Source organism: Nuphar pumila, chromosome 10, assembly GCF_984573655.1.
Source record: "Nuphar pumila chromosome 10, dmNupPumi1.hap1.1, whole genome shotgun sequence".
Classification (NCBI taxonomy): Eukaryota; Viridiplantae; Streptophyta; class Magnoliopsida; order Nymphaeales; family Nymphaeaceae; genus Nuphar; species Nuphar pumila.
This window is the reverse complement of record NC_143258.1, coordinates 44,130,536-44,144,438: the sequence shown is the minus strand read 5'-3', so window position 1 is coordinate 44,144,438 and position 13,903 is coordinate 44,130,536. Positions and strand designations below refer to the sequence as shown.

Below are 13,903 nucleotides of genomic sequence, written 5' to 3'. Positions count from 1 at the left end.
TCCAAGGTTTGATAGAATGGAAGGATTAAGCAGCCACAATGAAAATGCTACATCCAGAAGAGCACACGTGGAAAGATAGGGGATGTAGCAGCTGGGTTCAGCAACATGCCAACATCCTCTCTCTCTCTCTCTGGACTGTGGTTGGGTTGTGAGTGTGCTTAATCCTGTAGTCAACTGTCAATGAAAAACCGAGAAATAAACAGACCGCTTTGAGTAGATCTGTAAGCTAATCTGCTAAGGGGCAGGCATGCTTCACATGTCAACACCTACCTCAAGCATGATATTGCAAGGCAAATGTATTGAAACATATAGTTTACAGAACTACTTTGATATAGTCCCACAGAAATGACACTGTCATGAACAAAATGAAAAATAAATATGAAGGATATCAATAATTTCCTTCTGTTGTTAGTAAGCTGTTACACAGTATAACATACAACTAGCTCGCCTTCTTTCAATCAGAAGGATGCATTATTTTCCTGTACCTAAACAAATATGGATCATACATGTACTTTCCATAAGAACAATCACTTGTTTCCTTTTTTTTTTAAATTTTCTCTACAGATATTAGAAGAATGATTGATGCTTTTCTATACAAGAACCTGACATCTAGCTGCACTTCTAGAACACTTTTTGCGTGGATTTGTACTGAGAGGACAAGAGCAACCCATCAGAACCTCTAGATCCTCCTCACATGTAAGCATTGATGCCGCCTCTGGGTTATCAAGAAGCATCTTAGCGGTGAGATATCCAGCTATAGTCCATGTTTGATGCAACCGAGCTTGCTTGCCAATAAACCTAGCAGTTCGGGTGTCGTAGTACTCAGGCCACTGGTCTTTGGGTAGCCTCTCTTCAACCACAGAAACAGCCTTCCTAGCTAGATCTGGTCTTCCCATTTTAATGCAAGCCAACGTGAACTATAGATTCATGAAAAAGGTATCACGGAAAAAAGAGAGGGTTCGGTCAGCGACCAGACTATTTACAAGCAGAATAGCAACTTGCAGAAATTAATAGATGAGGTAACTTCTAAATTACCTGCCAAAGAAGAGTTGGCCAGGACCCTCCATTATGATAAGACCATGGTCTGCAAAAGGAAGCTCTTCATCAGAATCATGCATAAACCTGATGCAATTCCTTATTGATTTGCTCATTGTTTACTAAAAAAGAGAGGACATGAAATGACTTTGTTTCACAAAAATGAAGTCTACATTAGAAGAAATAATGATTATTAACCATGAGTCAAAGTAAATGCTATGGTGTTCTGTAAATCAATGATCCATATGTTTAATTTGAAGCTAAATCCTATTCTTCCTACAGAGTATCAAGAGCATACAAGTATTCCCAAGAAGAGGGAGCAACAAAAGAGAGAAGAAGATAGGGCTTCACTAGAAAGAATGAGAGAATACAACCCCTTTAAAGGGGGACGTGCTCTTAGTTACACTACAAGACAACTTGTTGACTCTACAACTAATTAAAGTAAAAATACAAAGATATCCCTATAAATAAAAGTATGTACACGAATATGGGGTAGCACAAAAGAATCATGAAAACTATTTTACATTTCAAACACAAAGTTGCATAATTTGAAATCTTATAGTTCGGACACACAACACATGATGGAGAACCTTGAAAATCAAGAAGGGATATACTCAAATCAATAAGGTGGTGCAATTCAAAAATTTTAAGTATCCACCATACATCCCTATGCCTTCAAATTTGGGCTAAATATCCAAAATCCTCAGTGCAAACAGGAACCATAAACCTTCAAAGATTTCTCAAGATCAAACATAGCAGTACACAGATGACCAATCCACTGACACAAAATAAATGCATTGCAGGCACAGCTCATTCTCCCCAACTACAGCCAAGACACTAAGAAGCAAAAAAGTAAAAGAAAAGAACAATTCCAATCATCCCAATCAGCATCAAGCTGCTTGGAAAAATTCTACCAAATATATATAAATACTTGTGATATGTATGCAAGCCAAGAAAAATAATTGCAAGCTTGATAATGTTGACAGCAATTCTATACCAAGAACCTGCAGCTAACCCCTATAGCAAGTTTCAATCATCTCAGATAAGGATAGAACCTGCAATCAGCCCATCGAACTAAGCACCATCTTCAGAGCCTGACATTATTGACAGGCATGGGGCATCGGAAGTGCCCAAACTGTCATTAGGTTCTTCCATGCAGGTTGGCAACCTGCTCCAGAATCTTGGTCACAAAGTTCAGGAATCAATGGTAAGAATGCTTTTTTTTCATGTTAACATAACACCTGGGAGCCTCAACTAATAGCTTTTGCATCTCTTTACGTTATTGGACTGGCATAGAAGGTCTAGATATATATTGGAAAACAATATCCTAAAATTCTCCTGATATTTTAATGATATAAACAAATTTAAATGTCTTGATGATATTGCAGGATTCCTGTATGATTTTCCAATATTATCCTTGAAAATGAATGAAAAAGGAATTTTAACGCTTCTCCCTTTCTCTTCTTTCTCTCTTGGGAAAGATTTTTGTTAAGAAAAGAATAATTTTCAAAACCAAAAAATGCACCAGAGGAAGGATAACATTCCAGAAAATTCAAAGATATTTGAAAGGGCTAAAATCAATCGAAAAACTGCTCTTTCTCTTTCTGGATTTCGTTTTCTTTGAATCTGGCTACTCTTGCTGTGAGTTTCCACCTTAGAGAATGAGATCCCTTTGACTTCTATTGCAGGAGAGGTGTACAGCTCAATCCCTGAACCTTGATGGAAATGTAAAAGATGAAGGCCCACCATCTCCTGAACTGGACATTAAGCCAATTCATCCATCTGCTGTGGAACCTCTGGCAGATCCTTTAATGGAATTCATATTTTGCATACAAATCAATATCATTTGATCGAAAAAAATGCAGAGTGAGACTTTAATAGCCAACTCACCAAGTTGGTAAAATAAATCTACTTCTCAGAATACACAATTTGATGACCTTATCCCTTGTCAATTAATCCCCAAGAATAAAAGTTTTTACAAGGAAGAATTGCATCAACCTCTAGCATGGCCAGGTGTATAAAGAAAAATTTACAACCATTCAAAAGGTCTCATATTTAAGGTAAGAATGTCGCATGAAAATACTCATATGAAGGTTCATGCCACATAAACAACACAGGACCTGAGAAACTTGAACTATCCACTGCATTTCAGTGAGAAATGAGCCACAAAGTTGTTGATGTGAGGAATGAGCCATGTGTGCATGATTTAACAATATCAATCATGGAGCACTTCTAAACAATCTTATCATTTCTGTTTGGCAATTTCACAAACAGTGCATATTTCATTTTTGTCACAGAACTATTCATTTGTATATGCATGTGTATGTCTGCATGTATGTGTGCATGCACATATGTATATGTGCACACAAGGTAATTCTTGTTTCTTGTTCCTAAACATTGATATTCTCGTTCTTAATCCCCAGGCTTTCCATGTTCCAAGTGCTATGCACCACATGACTATTGTCACATGCAAGACTAATGAAAGAGAAATAAACAAAATGGACATTGACAGCTTTATGAAAAGACAGAAAATATTAATCGCTAAGCAATTTCATATAATATTGAAAGGATTAAACTATTACTTAGAAAGAAAGTAGTGACAAGCATTCTCCAAGAGAACAAAATAAGATACATTAAACTATCATATTATGTACCAAGACATACAGAACCATATTTCTATGTCCCCAAAATCCTAAAGCATAAGTATGAACAACCAAGTTAAAGACACAATATCACTAATGGATATGAATAGAATTATGGTATTGTATAGACGGAAGGCTGTGGAAATTGGAGGGCGAGGAGGCATTTCTGTAATGTACTGATGAACATTTCACTCCATGAGAAACTGAACAAAAAGCTTCTGTTATTAAGAAAAAGATTGACAGTCAAATAATTAGAAATACATAGAAAGTCATCACCATGGTGTTGATCATGTGACACGAGTTCATGTCCACAAGTGACATTTCGTATCCAATATATGATTTTGCTATGTCATATCCAGTGTCTTTACATGTAGAGTGAGAATATGTATGCAGGTCCATGCAAATGATGAGCATTACTCCTTATTCAAGATCACAGTCCAGGACTTCTATATCCCTATTGCTACACCTAGAGCAGATCAGTTGTTGCAAAACATAGGCGTCATTTCTTTCTGCTTTTTCCACTACAAATATTTGTTTTCTGATGCAAAGAAAAAGTATTTCATTTACAAGGAGATAAAACAACATATTTCAAGTGATCAACATCAAAAGAAATAATCAAGACAAAACAAATTAACTAGAATGGTGATTTACTCCTAACTGTTCCATGCTAATCCATGGACTACCTCATCATCTAAAAGGAATATTCAAAAGAAGCAAACAAAAGGAACTAAAATGGAAAAAAAAAAAAGAAAAAAGTAGACAAAAAAAGTTGGGAATTGTTAATTGATTTGGTCACAACCAAATCTTGAAAAGATAAGGAACTCAGAAAGAGAAAAGAAAGGGAGAGAAAAAAACAATGTGGCGGGTACCAGAAGACAAGTAATCTTTATCAAGGATTCTGATAAAAACAGAAGCTACATGAAGACAGCAAAGTTCAAATGTAATTAATAAGGCAACTTACGTGTTCTTCGGGTCGCTACCAGTGATTATACGCCATTCCTCATATTCAAATGCAGGAAAACATATTTTTAGAGGCATCTTCCCAATAAGATCATCCCATTTTCTCTCAATGAGATTCAGGATAGACTCTGACTGTTCTGGAGTGGTCAAGGATGAAACAATGGACCATAGATTGCCAAGGGAGAAGAACCTAAAATCCATGTGAGCTGGTTGCAGATTTCCAATGAGATATCCTCCCTTATCAGGAATCCATTCCACCAGCCAAGAAGGAATTTGGTCTGGGTATATATTGAATTTGTTCACGGCATCATGAGAATACTCTTCTGTTTTGTAACGGTATATCTCGTTTATCTTCTTCATATCCACCCAGTAGTACTCTCTTATGTGGAATGACAATGCACTGAGTCTATTGTTGATGGCCCGTAACAGATTCTTTGAACCATCGTTGACAATTATCATCTCACGTGCACATCGAAGAGCTGAGTAGTACAATGCCTGTCAAAGTTGAGATTGATAAATTAGCGAATATACCATAATTAATATTATCTCTATATTAATGGAATTACATATTAATACTTCAGGTATGCATACTTTGAATACTTAATGAATGATTCTAATGCGTGAAATGAACATCAACCAAAGAAGGGAAAGAATAAAAATGCAGATATGATAGTCTGTGCTCTACTGATAGTGAGAAGTTGCTTCTTTCACATGGCACAAGGGCCAAGAAATATTTGAATAAGTTCGTAACACAATTACATAAGATTGAAATCCCCCATTTACCCCTATTATCATTTGATGTGGTCAACCATTCTGTACCTCATACAGCTTGTTTTAGAACCACTGCAGTTACCAAAAGCATGTTATTCCTAAGACACCTGCTTTTGTTTTATGTGCTTCCCGACACATGAAATCAACCTCATATCAGGTTACAATGCTCTTAGAGGATGTTCCAAGCTTCCTATAGGACCTATGAATTTAGATACAGGAAAATAATGTAAAATTTTTAAATCAGGATTTTGGTAATGATTTTTTGTTTGGGACCTTTGGGTGCCTCAAGTGTAACCTATTTTGAAAGTTTTCCATGTAGGTAATACTTTTAGGATTTGAAAAGTTCAATCATTTCTTAGAGTTGGTAAGAAGTCATGATTCCCCCCCTTTATCGTAGCATTTCTGAGCAATGGAACTGACAATGGAAATATTGAATTGAAGCATCATGGTGGGAACCATATATATTTTCCAAAGTGACTGTCTTCCCATTTTCCCATTCATGCACATGCTATAACCAACCAAGTATCCACTAGGCTAAAGGGCCTGATGAGGATCTTTCTTGGATTGTAGGACCTTAAGAAATCGTTTACGGCATAGGATCTCCTTTTTATCAATTTTTCTCTTATAGTTATTTTTCTTTGTTAGATTAAGTACCGTACTCTTCTTTCTCAATAAAGTTTTATACAAATGTTGTTTGAGAAAAGGTGATAGAAAAAGAAAAACATAGCCAAGGACTGGCTAACAAATGTTTTGAAGGATGTTGATCTCAAATTGTCATAAGGGATCTAACTGGTTCAATATATTGCAACTTGAAAGTGTTTTCTTCCATTTAATGTCAATAAGCAAGACAAGATCAGGATAAATGAAACATAACAGGGAACAATTGAATATGAATTCTTCATCTTTTTCCTGAAAGCATAATAAAGGAACTCAGCATAGCCTTGCAAACAAAGTTCATGCACCAGAGCACTGTGGATTTATCTGAATGTCTTCACTCCACAGGGGCATAAAGTAAAAGGGGGAAGCAAATTCACCCTGTCAGTTAACTTGGTTATTCTGACCCAGTTTATACAAAAAAGAAATCAAGCTCACTTGGATCTCAAGAGGATGACCATGGACACCCATCCTCCGGTCAATCATGCATGAGCCATCAGTGACCAACAAAGTTGGAAACATATCAAAGCCATCAGCCAAGCAAAGATTTAAAATCAATCTTATGCCCGTCTGAACATCCACCCTTTCTTGTAAGGCATAATCACCAGTGATCTTCCCATAGGCTCTCAACAAAATAATCCACCACAATCCTGATCCATAATAGCAAAAAACAAAACTGCATCACAATTTCAGGTACAAATGAGCTATATTATATTTTATAAAAGTTAAGCTTTCACTTACCAGAATCAACAGGAGCAACACGACCAATTGCAGACTCACCAAAATCTGGGTCTAAAACTTCCTCAAATGCCTCATTGCTACCATCCAGAGGCACAGTTCTCACTTTAAAACTTGCCGGCATCAAACCTTGGCCGGGGCTATAGCAATCAACAGTTTTCTCCCAGCTCTAGAAAATAAGCATGAAGCAATCAAAATTAATATTATGAAAGCTTATCATTAGCTAAAGAAAACAGAAATTATGACACTAATAACATAAATGCTTCTAAAGAAAATAAAGAATACATTAAAGAAAATAAGAAATATGTACTTCATTTTGAATGTTGTTCCATATTCCTTTATATAGAGGTCATATTGAGAACTTCATAAAAATGGCATCCACAGCCGTATTCATGTGATATACAACATAAGAAATATGGACGAAATATGACAGACCAACTTATTGCATATCATAAGATTTACATAATCACATAGGGACGATGTTAAATAAACAAACAAACAAGATTTGAAAAGAAAACTGGAACAAATAGGACATTGTGACAACCGATATACGGGTAGCTAACTGTTGCAGGCATAACTGGTATATATTGGCCATGCTCGTGATTGAATAGATAATGGGCATCATACAGTTTCAAAAGATATCCTCAAATAAAAGCAAACTCAATCGCATGTTCAACCGTTTCAACTATTACATTCTAATTGCAACAAGATAAGAGCACCTAAGAAGGTTTGTATGTAGACATAAGAAATGAAACTAAGATCGAACACCGTCAGCTTTCAACAAAATATCCTATTTGAGAACGGCTAATAAAATAAAATCTTCAAGCATTTCATAAGCAAAATTAGCACAAGAAGGAGAATAAGAACATGCAGAGAAGAGCCCAAAAACTGACACAGATGCAGAAAATGATTCGGCTTTAAAATTCACCTGCAATTGCAATGTGTGCAGAAGGAAATTCCGAACAATCTCCCTCTCACCTTTGAGCATAAAGGCAAGTGCTGAAGGTACAAAATCTCTAACAAAAACCTGATCATAATTCAATGGAGTAGCATCCGCCGGATCATTAGCCGCCAGAGTCCCAACCGGACTGCCACAATAATTTACAACCGCAGCCCACAACAATCTCCACGCTTCTTTCTCAGTCACAGATTCCTCTATCACTGTGACCACCTCTTCTACAATGCTTGATCTCAATTCTTCCACTGGATTCACAACCTTCGCCTCAAATTCCTCCTTAGAACCCAATAAATTATCTGTTTGCTCATTCGAATCGTTGCTGAAACCCCGATCACCATTGCCAACACCGAGCGAACTGTCGCGCTCCTTCTCCAAATTGAGAGGCTTCACGCCGAGATTCTGAAGGTAGATCCTCTCGAAACCCTGCTCCCCAACTCGAGGCTCAACTGTGATCGAGCTAAACTGGACATCTGCGACCCGGGGGGCGATACCACGATCGGAATTCTTCCGGACAATTCTGCTAGGATCGAATTCCGGCAGTCCCGACGCCGCATTGGCAAGAATCCAGAGACCCCTCTTCCTATCGACCCCAAACGATGGGCGGGAGAGGAACCTGAAATTCGTACAAGCGATATTAGAGACATGAACAGAATTCTGATTCCATCCACCAATCTTCCTCATCCAAACCACCGAATTGGACACTCCGGCAAGGTTTTTTAGAATCGGTGGGAACGAGGAGGCCCTAGAAAACATAGAATTGCGTCTGACCAACATCCTGCAACAGGGTTTCACGGTGATAATCCCCATCGAACCAGGACGATTCATACCAAAAAGAAGCAACCGACCGAAACAATCGACACCCAACTAAAATAAGATGGAATTTCGACCGGAAACACAAATAACAAACCACCCTCTTCACTCAAAAAACTAAGAAATTCAGAGAGTGACCTCAAAGAATAAATCCTATTTCACCAAAATACATCCGAATCTGAATTACCAACAAGGAAAAGAATCCGAAAAGGAAAAATTGATGACTGAAGCTAATCGATAGGAACAGATTTTCTATCAAAATCAGAAGTAACAAAAAGCGGGGACAAGACGATACCAAGCCTGAGGCTTATACAGAATAAGAAGAAGAACAACAACAACAATAGCGGGAGGGAGTTACGGAAATCTCTTTTATAGCGTCCAAGTTGGGAAATTTCTTAGATTGTGCGCCTTAGATTTTAGTTTGTAATTTTTTCATTTTTTTTTTTTATATTTTACACGAGAGGAGGGGTTCTTTTTCAAAAATTAGGAGCACAATAAAAATTATCCAAATCGTTGGGGTCTGGTACGATTCGACTCGGATGATGACCGAGTCAGTAGGGTGTCCCTGGATGGCTTAACTTGCAAGAGCTTGATGGATAATGATTCCCTTGTTTGGCAAGTTTCTTTTATTCCTTTTTGAGAAAGATTGGACTTCAACCCTGGATAAATCTTGCTTGGTTTCGTCATGTCTCACTTGAATTTAAAGCCTGTTCGAAGTAAGACGCTTAATCATCCCTTGACAAGTTGGGGACAATCCAAATGAGATGAAAACCCAAGACCTCCAACTCCAAAGGGGTTTGGCTAAATGGGATGGGGCCTAGGCCGTTAGGCAGGCGGTTTAAGTTCAAATCTCAGGTCACCCCTTGCCTAAGTCAAAGTGTCGCAACTTTTTGAAGACAAGGGATAAGCCTACAAAGTTTTACGCTGCCAGGACAGTGATCATAAGTACTTGCAACAAAGCCCGCAATTAGGTCTTTGTTTTGAGGAGTGGTTTATCCCTGTCAATAAAAAGAAAAAGAAAAAGACCAAGACCTCCAATCAACTATCCAGCTAATATAAATTCCAGGTCCAAGTGGGTGAGCTTCTGTGTAATGAAAAAATTATAATTTCAACAAAAAAAAAACATCACTGACTGCATATTGGCTGACCTCTAGTTGGTAAAAACCCTTGAGGTCCTCCCCCATCATCCACTAGTACACCCAACTTGGTGCTTACAGCAAGGGACACCACTCATGAATTAAGAATTTGTGATATCTCATCAACTTGGTGATATTCACAAAGTTGCCTCTACCAAATGAGCAAAACTCTTGTGGACTAGTCATTTGAGAATCAACGAATCTTAGCTGGCTTATTTCTATGCTCTCACGTTAAAGTTTGCTCGAGCCACAAGAGTGAAATAGCATCCCAGAGGACTACACGAATAAAAATGTCCTGCATTAAAAAAAATAAAAACAGTAGCATAAAAAATGAGATGCAAAAAGTCGGCAGATCATAAATATAGATTCACTGCAATTGTAATTTCATATACAAATCGAAAAAAAAAAAAGATATAAAAAGATCTTAGGGCATTTGAATCCAAGATCCCAAGTTATTTTAACATATATACCATTAAAATTCGACTCATATTAAATATTATTTTAAAAGCATTATTTGTATATGAAAATTTTCATATTGTAAAACATTTCTCTCACAAAATCCCAGCAGTTTACTTCTTTTGGTTTTGAAAGTTTTGTAAAAAAGATAGTGCTTTAAACAGAGTTTTGTTTCTTTTTATGACGACGAACCCTTGCCGAAGCGAGGAAAACACCGTGTGGGGGCCCCACGACCACCCTGCCTTACGTGGCCCACCTCTGAAAGCTAAGGACACACCCATGCGCCCGCGATGGTTAAACAGAGTTTTTTTGCTAACTATGCTCATTGTTGCATGCTCATATCCAGGAAAGGTGTTTTTTTTTTTCTGAAAAGAAAATCAGATGGAATCGCAGAAGTGGAATTACAGATCTTGCTATCCCAAACACAAACATTGCAATATGAAAGGAGTTGCAGTCCTATTCCAAGACATCCCAACATATTGATTCAGAACATAATTTATTTCCGTGTCGATAGAAAGTGAACCGGAAAATGACTGGTACGATCTCCGGATTCCTATCGGAGCCATATGCCCACGGTCTAAAAAAATAAAAAATACAAAAGAAAAGAACGTGGCGTGCAAGTCGCCTCGTGGTCTCCAGGAAATTGTTTTCCCTCAAAAATCCAAAAAAAAATCATGGTTGGTTTCAACGAGACCAAAAAGGGCATGATGGCTATTTTGTATCTTGTTGATAAAATGACGAAAATATCTGTCTTTAAGATTTTATTTATGCAAATCTTTAATGAAAATTTTAAAATAATCTTTTGTCACAAATCAAACTTACACCTTACCATTTAGAAATTATCAAAAAGGTGATTATCCAAAAAAATTTGTGAAAAAGACACCAATGTTTCATTTATCTTGATGAAAAACAAACCTTTTTCAAATGATTAATATCAAGATATTGATTTTTACCCTCTAACAATCTATGGATGTCTTAGGTCAACCTAGATCATGGGGGGGGGGGAGTATGAATTTGGGGTATCTTTAAACTGATATCTGCTCTTCATTTTGGCTTTGTTGTTTTTAAAATATATGTTTTTTTTAATTATACATAAATGATCAGATCAAGTTAGGTCGGGTTAAATATTAAAAAAAAAAGACCATTGCTCAAATCCAACCACAAATTTTATTTTGGTCCTAATAATATCTGTGTTGGCAACTTTCTACTCATACCCTAAAGTTGGGTTTGGGGTCAAATCTCACATCCTATACAAATTCAAGCAATTGAAAGGAGATTTAGATCATTGTCCTTATGCCGCAACAAATTGGTTCATTCAACAGATAAAAAGAAAAGAAATAATCATAACCTTTTCAAAAAAAATGACTTTGTAAAGGCAAATTTGAAATGTTATTCATAGTTTTCTTATTGATCATAATAAAAAAATTTCTTTGACAATTTTTCCTATGAAAAAAAAAATTGTCCACGTGAACATAAAGAGATAAAGGGCTCACTTTTGAAAAGGAAAAAGAATGGATTTATAGGATCCCAAATAAATTGGCTTATTCGAAAAAACGTAAGTTCATTTATAAAGATTTTGAAAATATAATCGAATTTTTCAATCATTTTGGAAATCCTAAGTATAGCAAAAACATTTACCCAGAATTTTATATGAAATTAAGAGAGGGTAGGAATGTAATTTTGTTGCTGAACTTTAGATAGAAGAGAAGATTTTACAAGTGACGTTTGCAAATGATTGTTTGGCCGTATGCCTCTTGTGGCAATCGAGGGTGAAAATGTCAAATCACTTTCTTAAAGACATATCTGAGTCCTATTTCTCACGCAGATTTAGCTCATGAGAAAGACGTTCTCCAGTACAGTTAAACAATCATACAGTTGGGATTCGAACTTGCAACGTTCAAAACACAAGGTGACATGCACTAATTGCTCCTGCCAGAGAAGTCCCCCCATTGGTAAGATGTGAAAAATCTATTGGTTTTATGTAAGAAGGGATTGGTCAGGTTATATGTCCCCCCCCCCCCCAACAAGGTATCTCATGCTCGGAGGTCCTAAAAAACACCGCGTATTTAAGTCTGTGCGTCTCGTATCCTCATGTTTGTCAGCATTAATTAGCATTGGAGTTTGATGCAATTGCAAAGACTTAAGTACCCTCTTCTCCGTTGACGCAAAAAAAAATAACGACTATAGAAAATGAGTGATTGGAAAGACTTAAGTGCCCCAAAGATGATTATTTAAGACCCAGTCTCTGCACTGCAGGATTATCCGAGAAAGAAATCTCTCATGGAGGAGGCCATGAACATCAACCCTCTCTCTCTCCCTCCCTTCTCTTTCTGCTTCTGTGCACATCCAGCAGAAGATCCTACATTGCTTCATTAAGCACCGACTGACCTGCACATTGACTGTTGTGGAGCCTCATTCAGAGTTTTTACCCTTATACGAGGAGGGTTTGGGGGCTCCTCCCTGCGTGGGTAGCATCATTCAACTAAATGAGTTGTGGATCCTGATTCAGAGTTTTTACCTTTACAGGAGAGGGGTCTGGGGGCTCCTCCCAGCGTGGGTAGCATCATTCAACTCGAAGAGTTGTGGAGCCTGATTCAGAGTTTTCACCCTTACAAAAGAGGGGTCTGAGGGCTCCTCCTAGCGTGAGTAGCATCATTCAACTTGATGAGTTGTGGAGCTTGATTCAGAGTTTTTGCTCTTATAGGAGGAGGGTTTGGGGACTCCTCCTAGCGTGGATAACATCGTTTAACTTGATTTGTTGTGGAGCCTGATTCAGAGTTTTTGCTCTTATAGGAGGGGGGTTTGGGGGCTCCTCCCAGCGTAGGTAGCATCGTTCAACTTGATTCGTTGTGGAACCTGATTTAGAGTTTTTGCCCTTACAGGAGGGGGGTCCGAAGGCTCCCCCCCGGCGCGGGTCCCGCTGCGCGGTGAGCGAGCAGGGGTTCAGGGGGGGCGCCCCTGGCGAGGGGCTCGGGGGGCAGCGCCCCCCGGACCAATTTTTTTGGGGGCCTTGTATAATTTTTTTATTTTCTTTCCCTCTTTTAACTATCGAAAAAAGCAATAAAGCGTTTTGTTTAATCATGGGGCTCATGTTTCCTTCGGTTGTTTTTTGCTCGAGGTTTTCGTAATACCCCTTCCCACGTTTTTTCTATTTTTCTTTTTTTGTTTCTTTCCCATGATTTTTTCAATGACTCACCTACAGTGATTTTTAGTGTTGTCGGGTCTCCAACGAGCCCCACAACAATTTATAATGTTGTTCGGTCTTCCAACAACGATTTGTAGTATTATCGGGACTTCCTACAACGATTTATAGTGTTTTCGGGTCTCCAACAAGCTGCACAACGATTTATAGTATTATCCAGCCTTATAACAACAATTTGTAGTATTGTCGGGCTTTTCTACAGCGATTTGTAGTATTTTTGGGTCTCCAACGAGCCCCACAATGATTTATAGTGTTATTCAGCCTTTCAACAACGATTTGTTGTGTCTTTCGCAAATCACTATAGCGATTTATAGTGTTTTGGGGTCTCCAACGAGCCCCACAGTGATTTATAGTGTTGTTGGATCTCACTATAGCGATTTGTAGTGTCTTCTGCAAATCACTATAGCGATTTGTAGTGTTATTCAGTACACAAATCGCTGTAAATCGCTACCCGAATTAGGACCAACTTGTAAGGGCCATATCTCCCTAACCGAAGGTCATATTCTAAATTCGTAAAAAGTGGTGTCTTCGTTATCGATAT

At 37.8% G+C, this 13,903-nt stretch overlaps 1 protein-coding gene across 3 annotated transcripts; it reads right to left on the bottom strand.

The window, feature by feature from the left end:
- Window positions 1–373: 373 nt before the first annotated feature.
- Window positions 374–8,905, bottom strand: LOC149826765 (neutral/alkaline invertase 1, mitochondrial-like). 3 transcript variants are annotated; one of them, XM_090018973.1, is made up of 6 exons: window positions 7,729–8,905; window positions 6,804–6,969; window positions 6,501–6,712; window positions 4,639–5,132; window positions 1,036–1,084; window positions 374–917 (listed from the first exon to the last, which is right to left on the bottom strand). In XM_090018973.1, the coding sequence occupies exons 1-6, from the start codon at window positions 8,581–8,583 to the stop codon at window positions 591–593; spliced, it is 2,103 nt and encodes a 700-aa protein (XP_089875099.1). In that variant the 5' UTR covers window positions 8,584–8,905; the 3' UTR covers window positions 374–590. The 3 variants fall into 3 exon arrangements, with proteins under 3 accessions (XP_089875099.1, XP_089875101.1, XP_089875100.1); XM_090018975.1 differs by having other exon boundaries at window positions 374–883; window positions 7,729–8,895; XM_090018974.1 differs by having other exon boundaries at window positions 749–883; window positions 984–1,084; window positions 7,729–8,895.
- Between the last annotated feature and the right edge of the window lie 4,998 nt (window positions 8,906–13,903).

Bases quoted from the DNA above. Each gene is read 5' to 3' on its own strand.
- LOC149826765 (XM_090018973.1), bottom strand. From the start codon at position 8,583: ATGAATCGTCCTGGTTCGATGGGGATTATCACCGTGAAACCCTGTTGC. The intron at 6,970-7,728 runs GTGAATTTTAAA...CTTATTTTCTAG, and splicing joins TGCACACATTGCAATTGCAG to AGCTGGGAGAAAACTGTTGA. The intron at 5,133-6,500 runs GTGAGCTTGATT...CAACTTTGACAG, and splicing joins GTCATCCTCTTGAGATCCAA to GCATTGTACTACTCAGCTCT.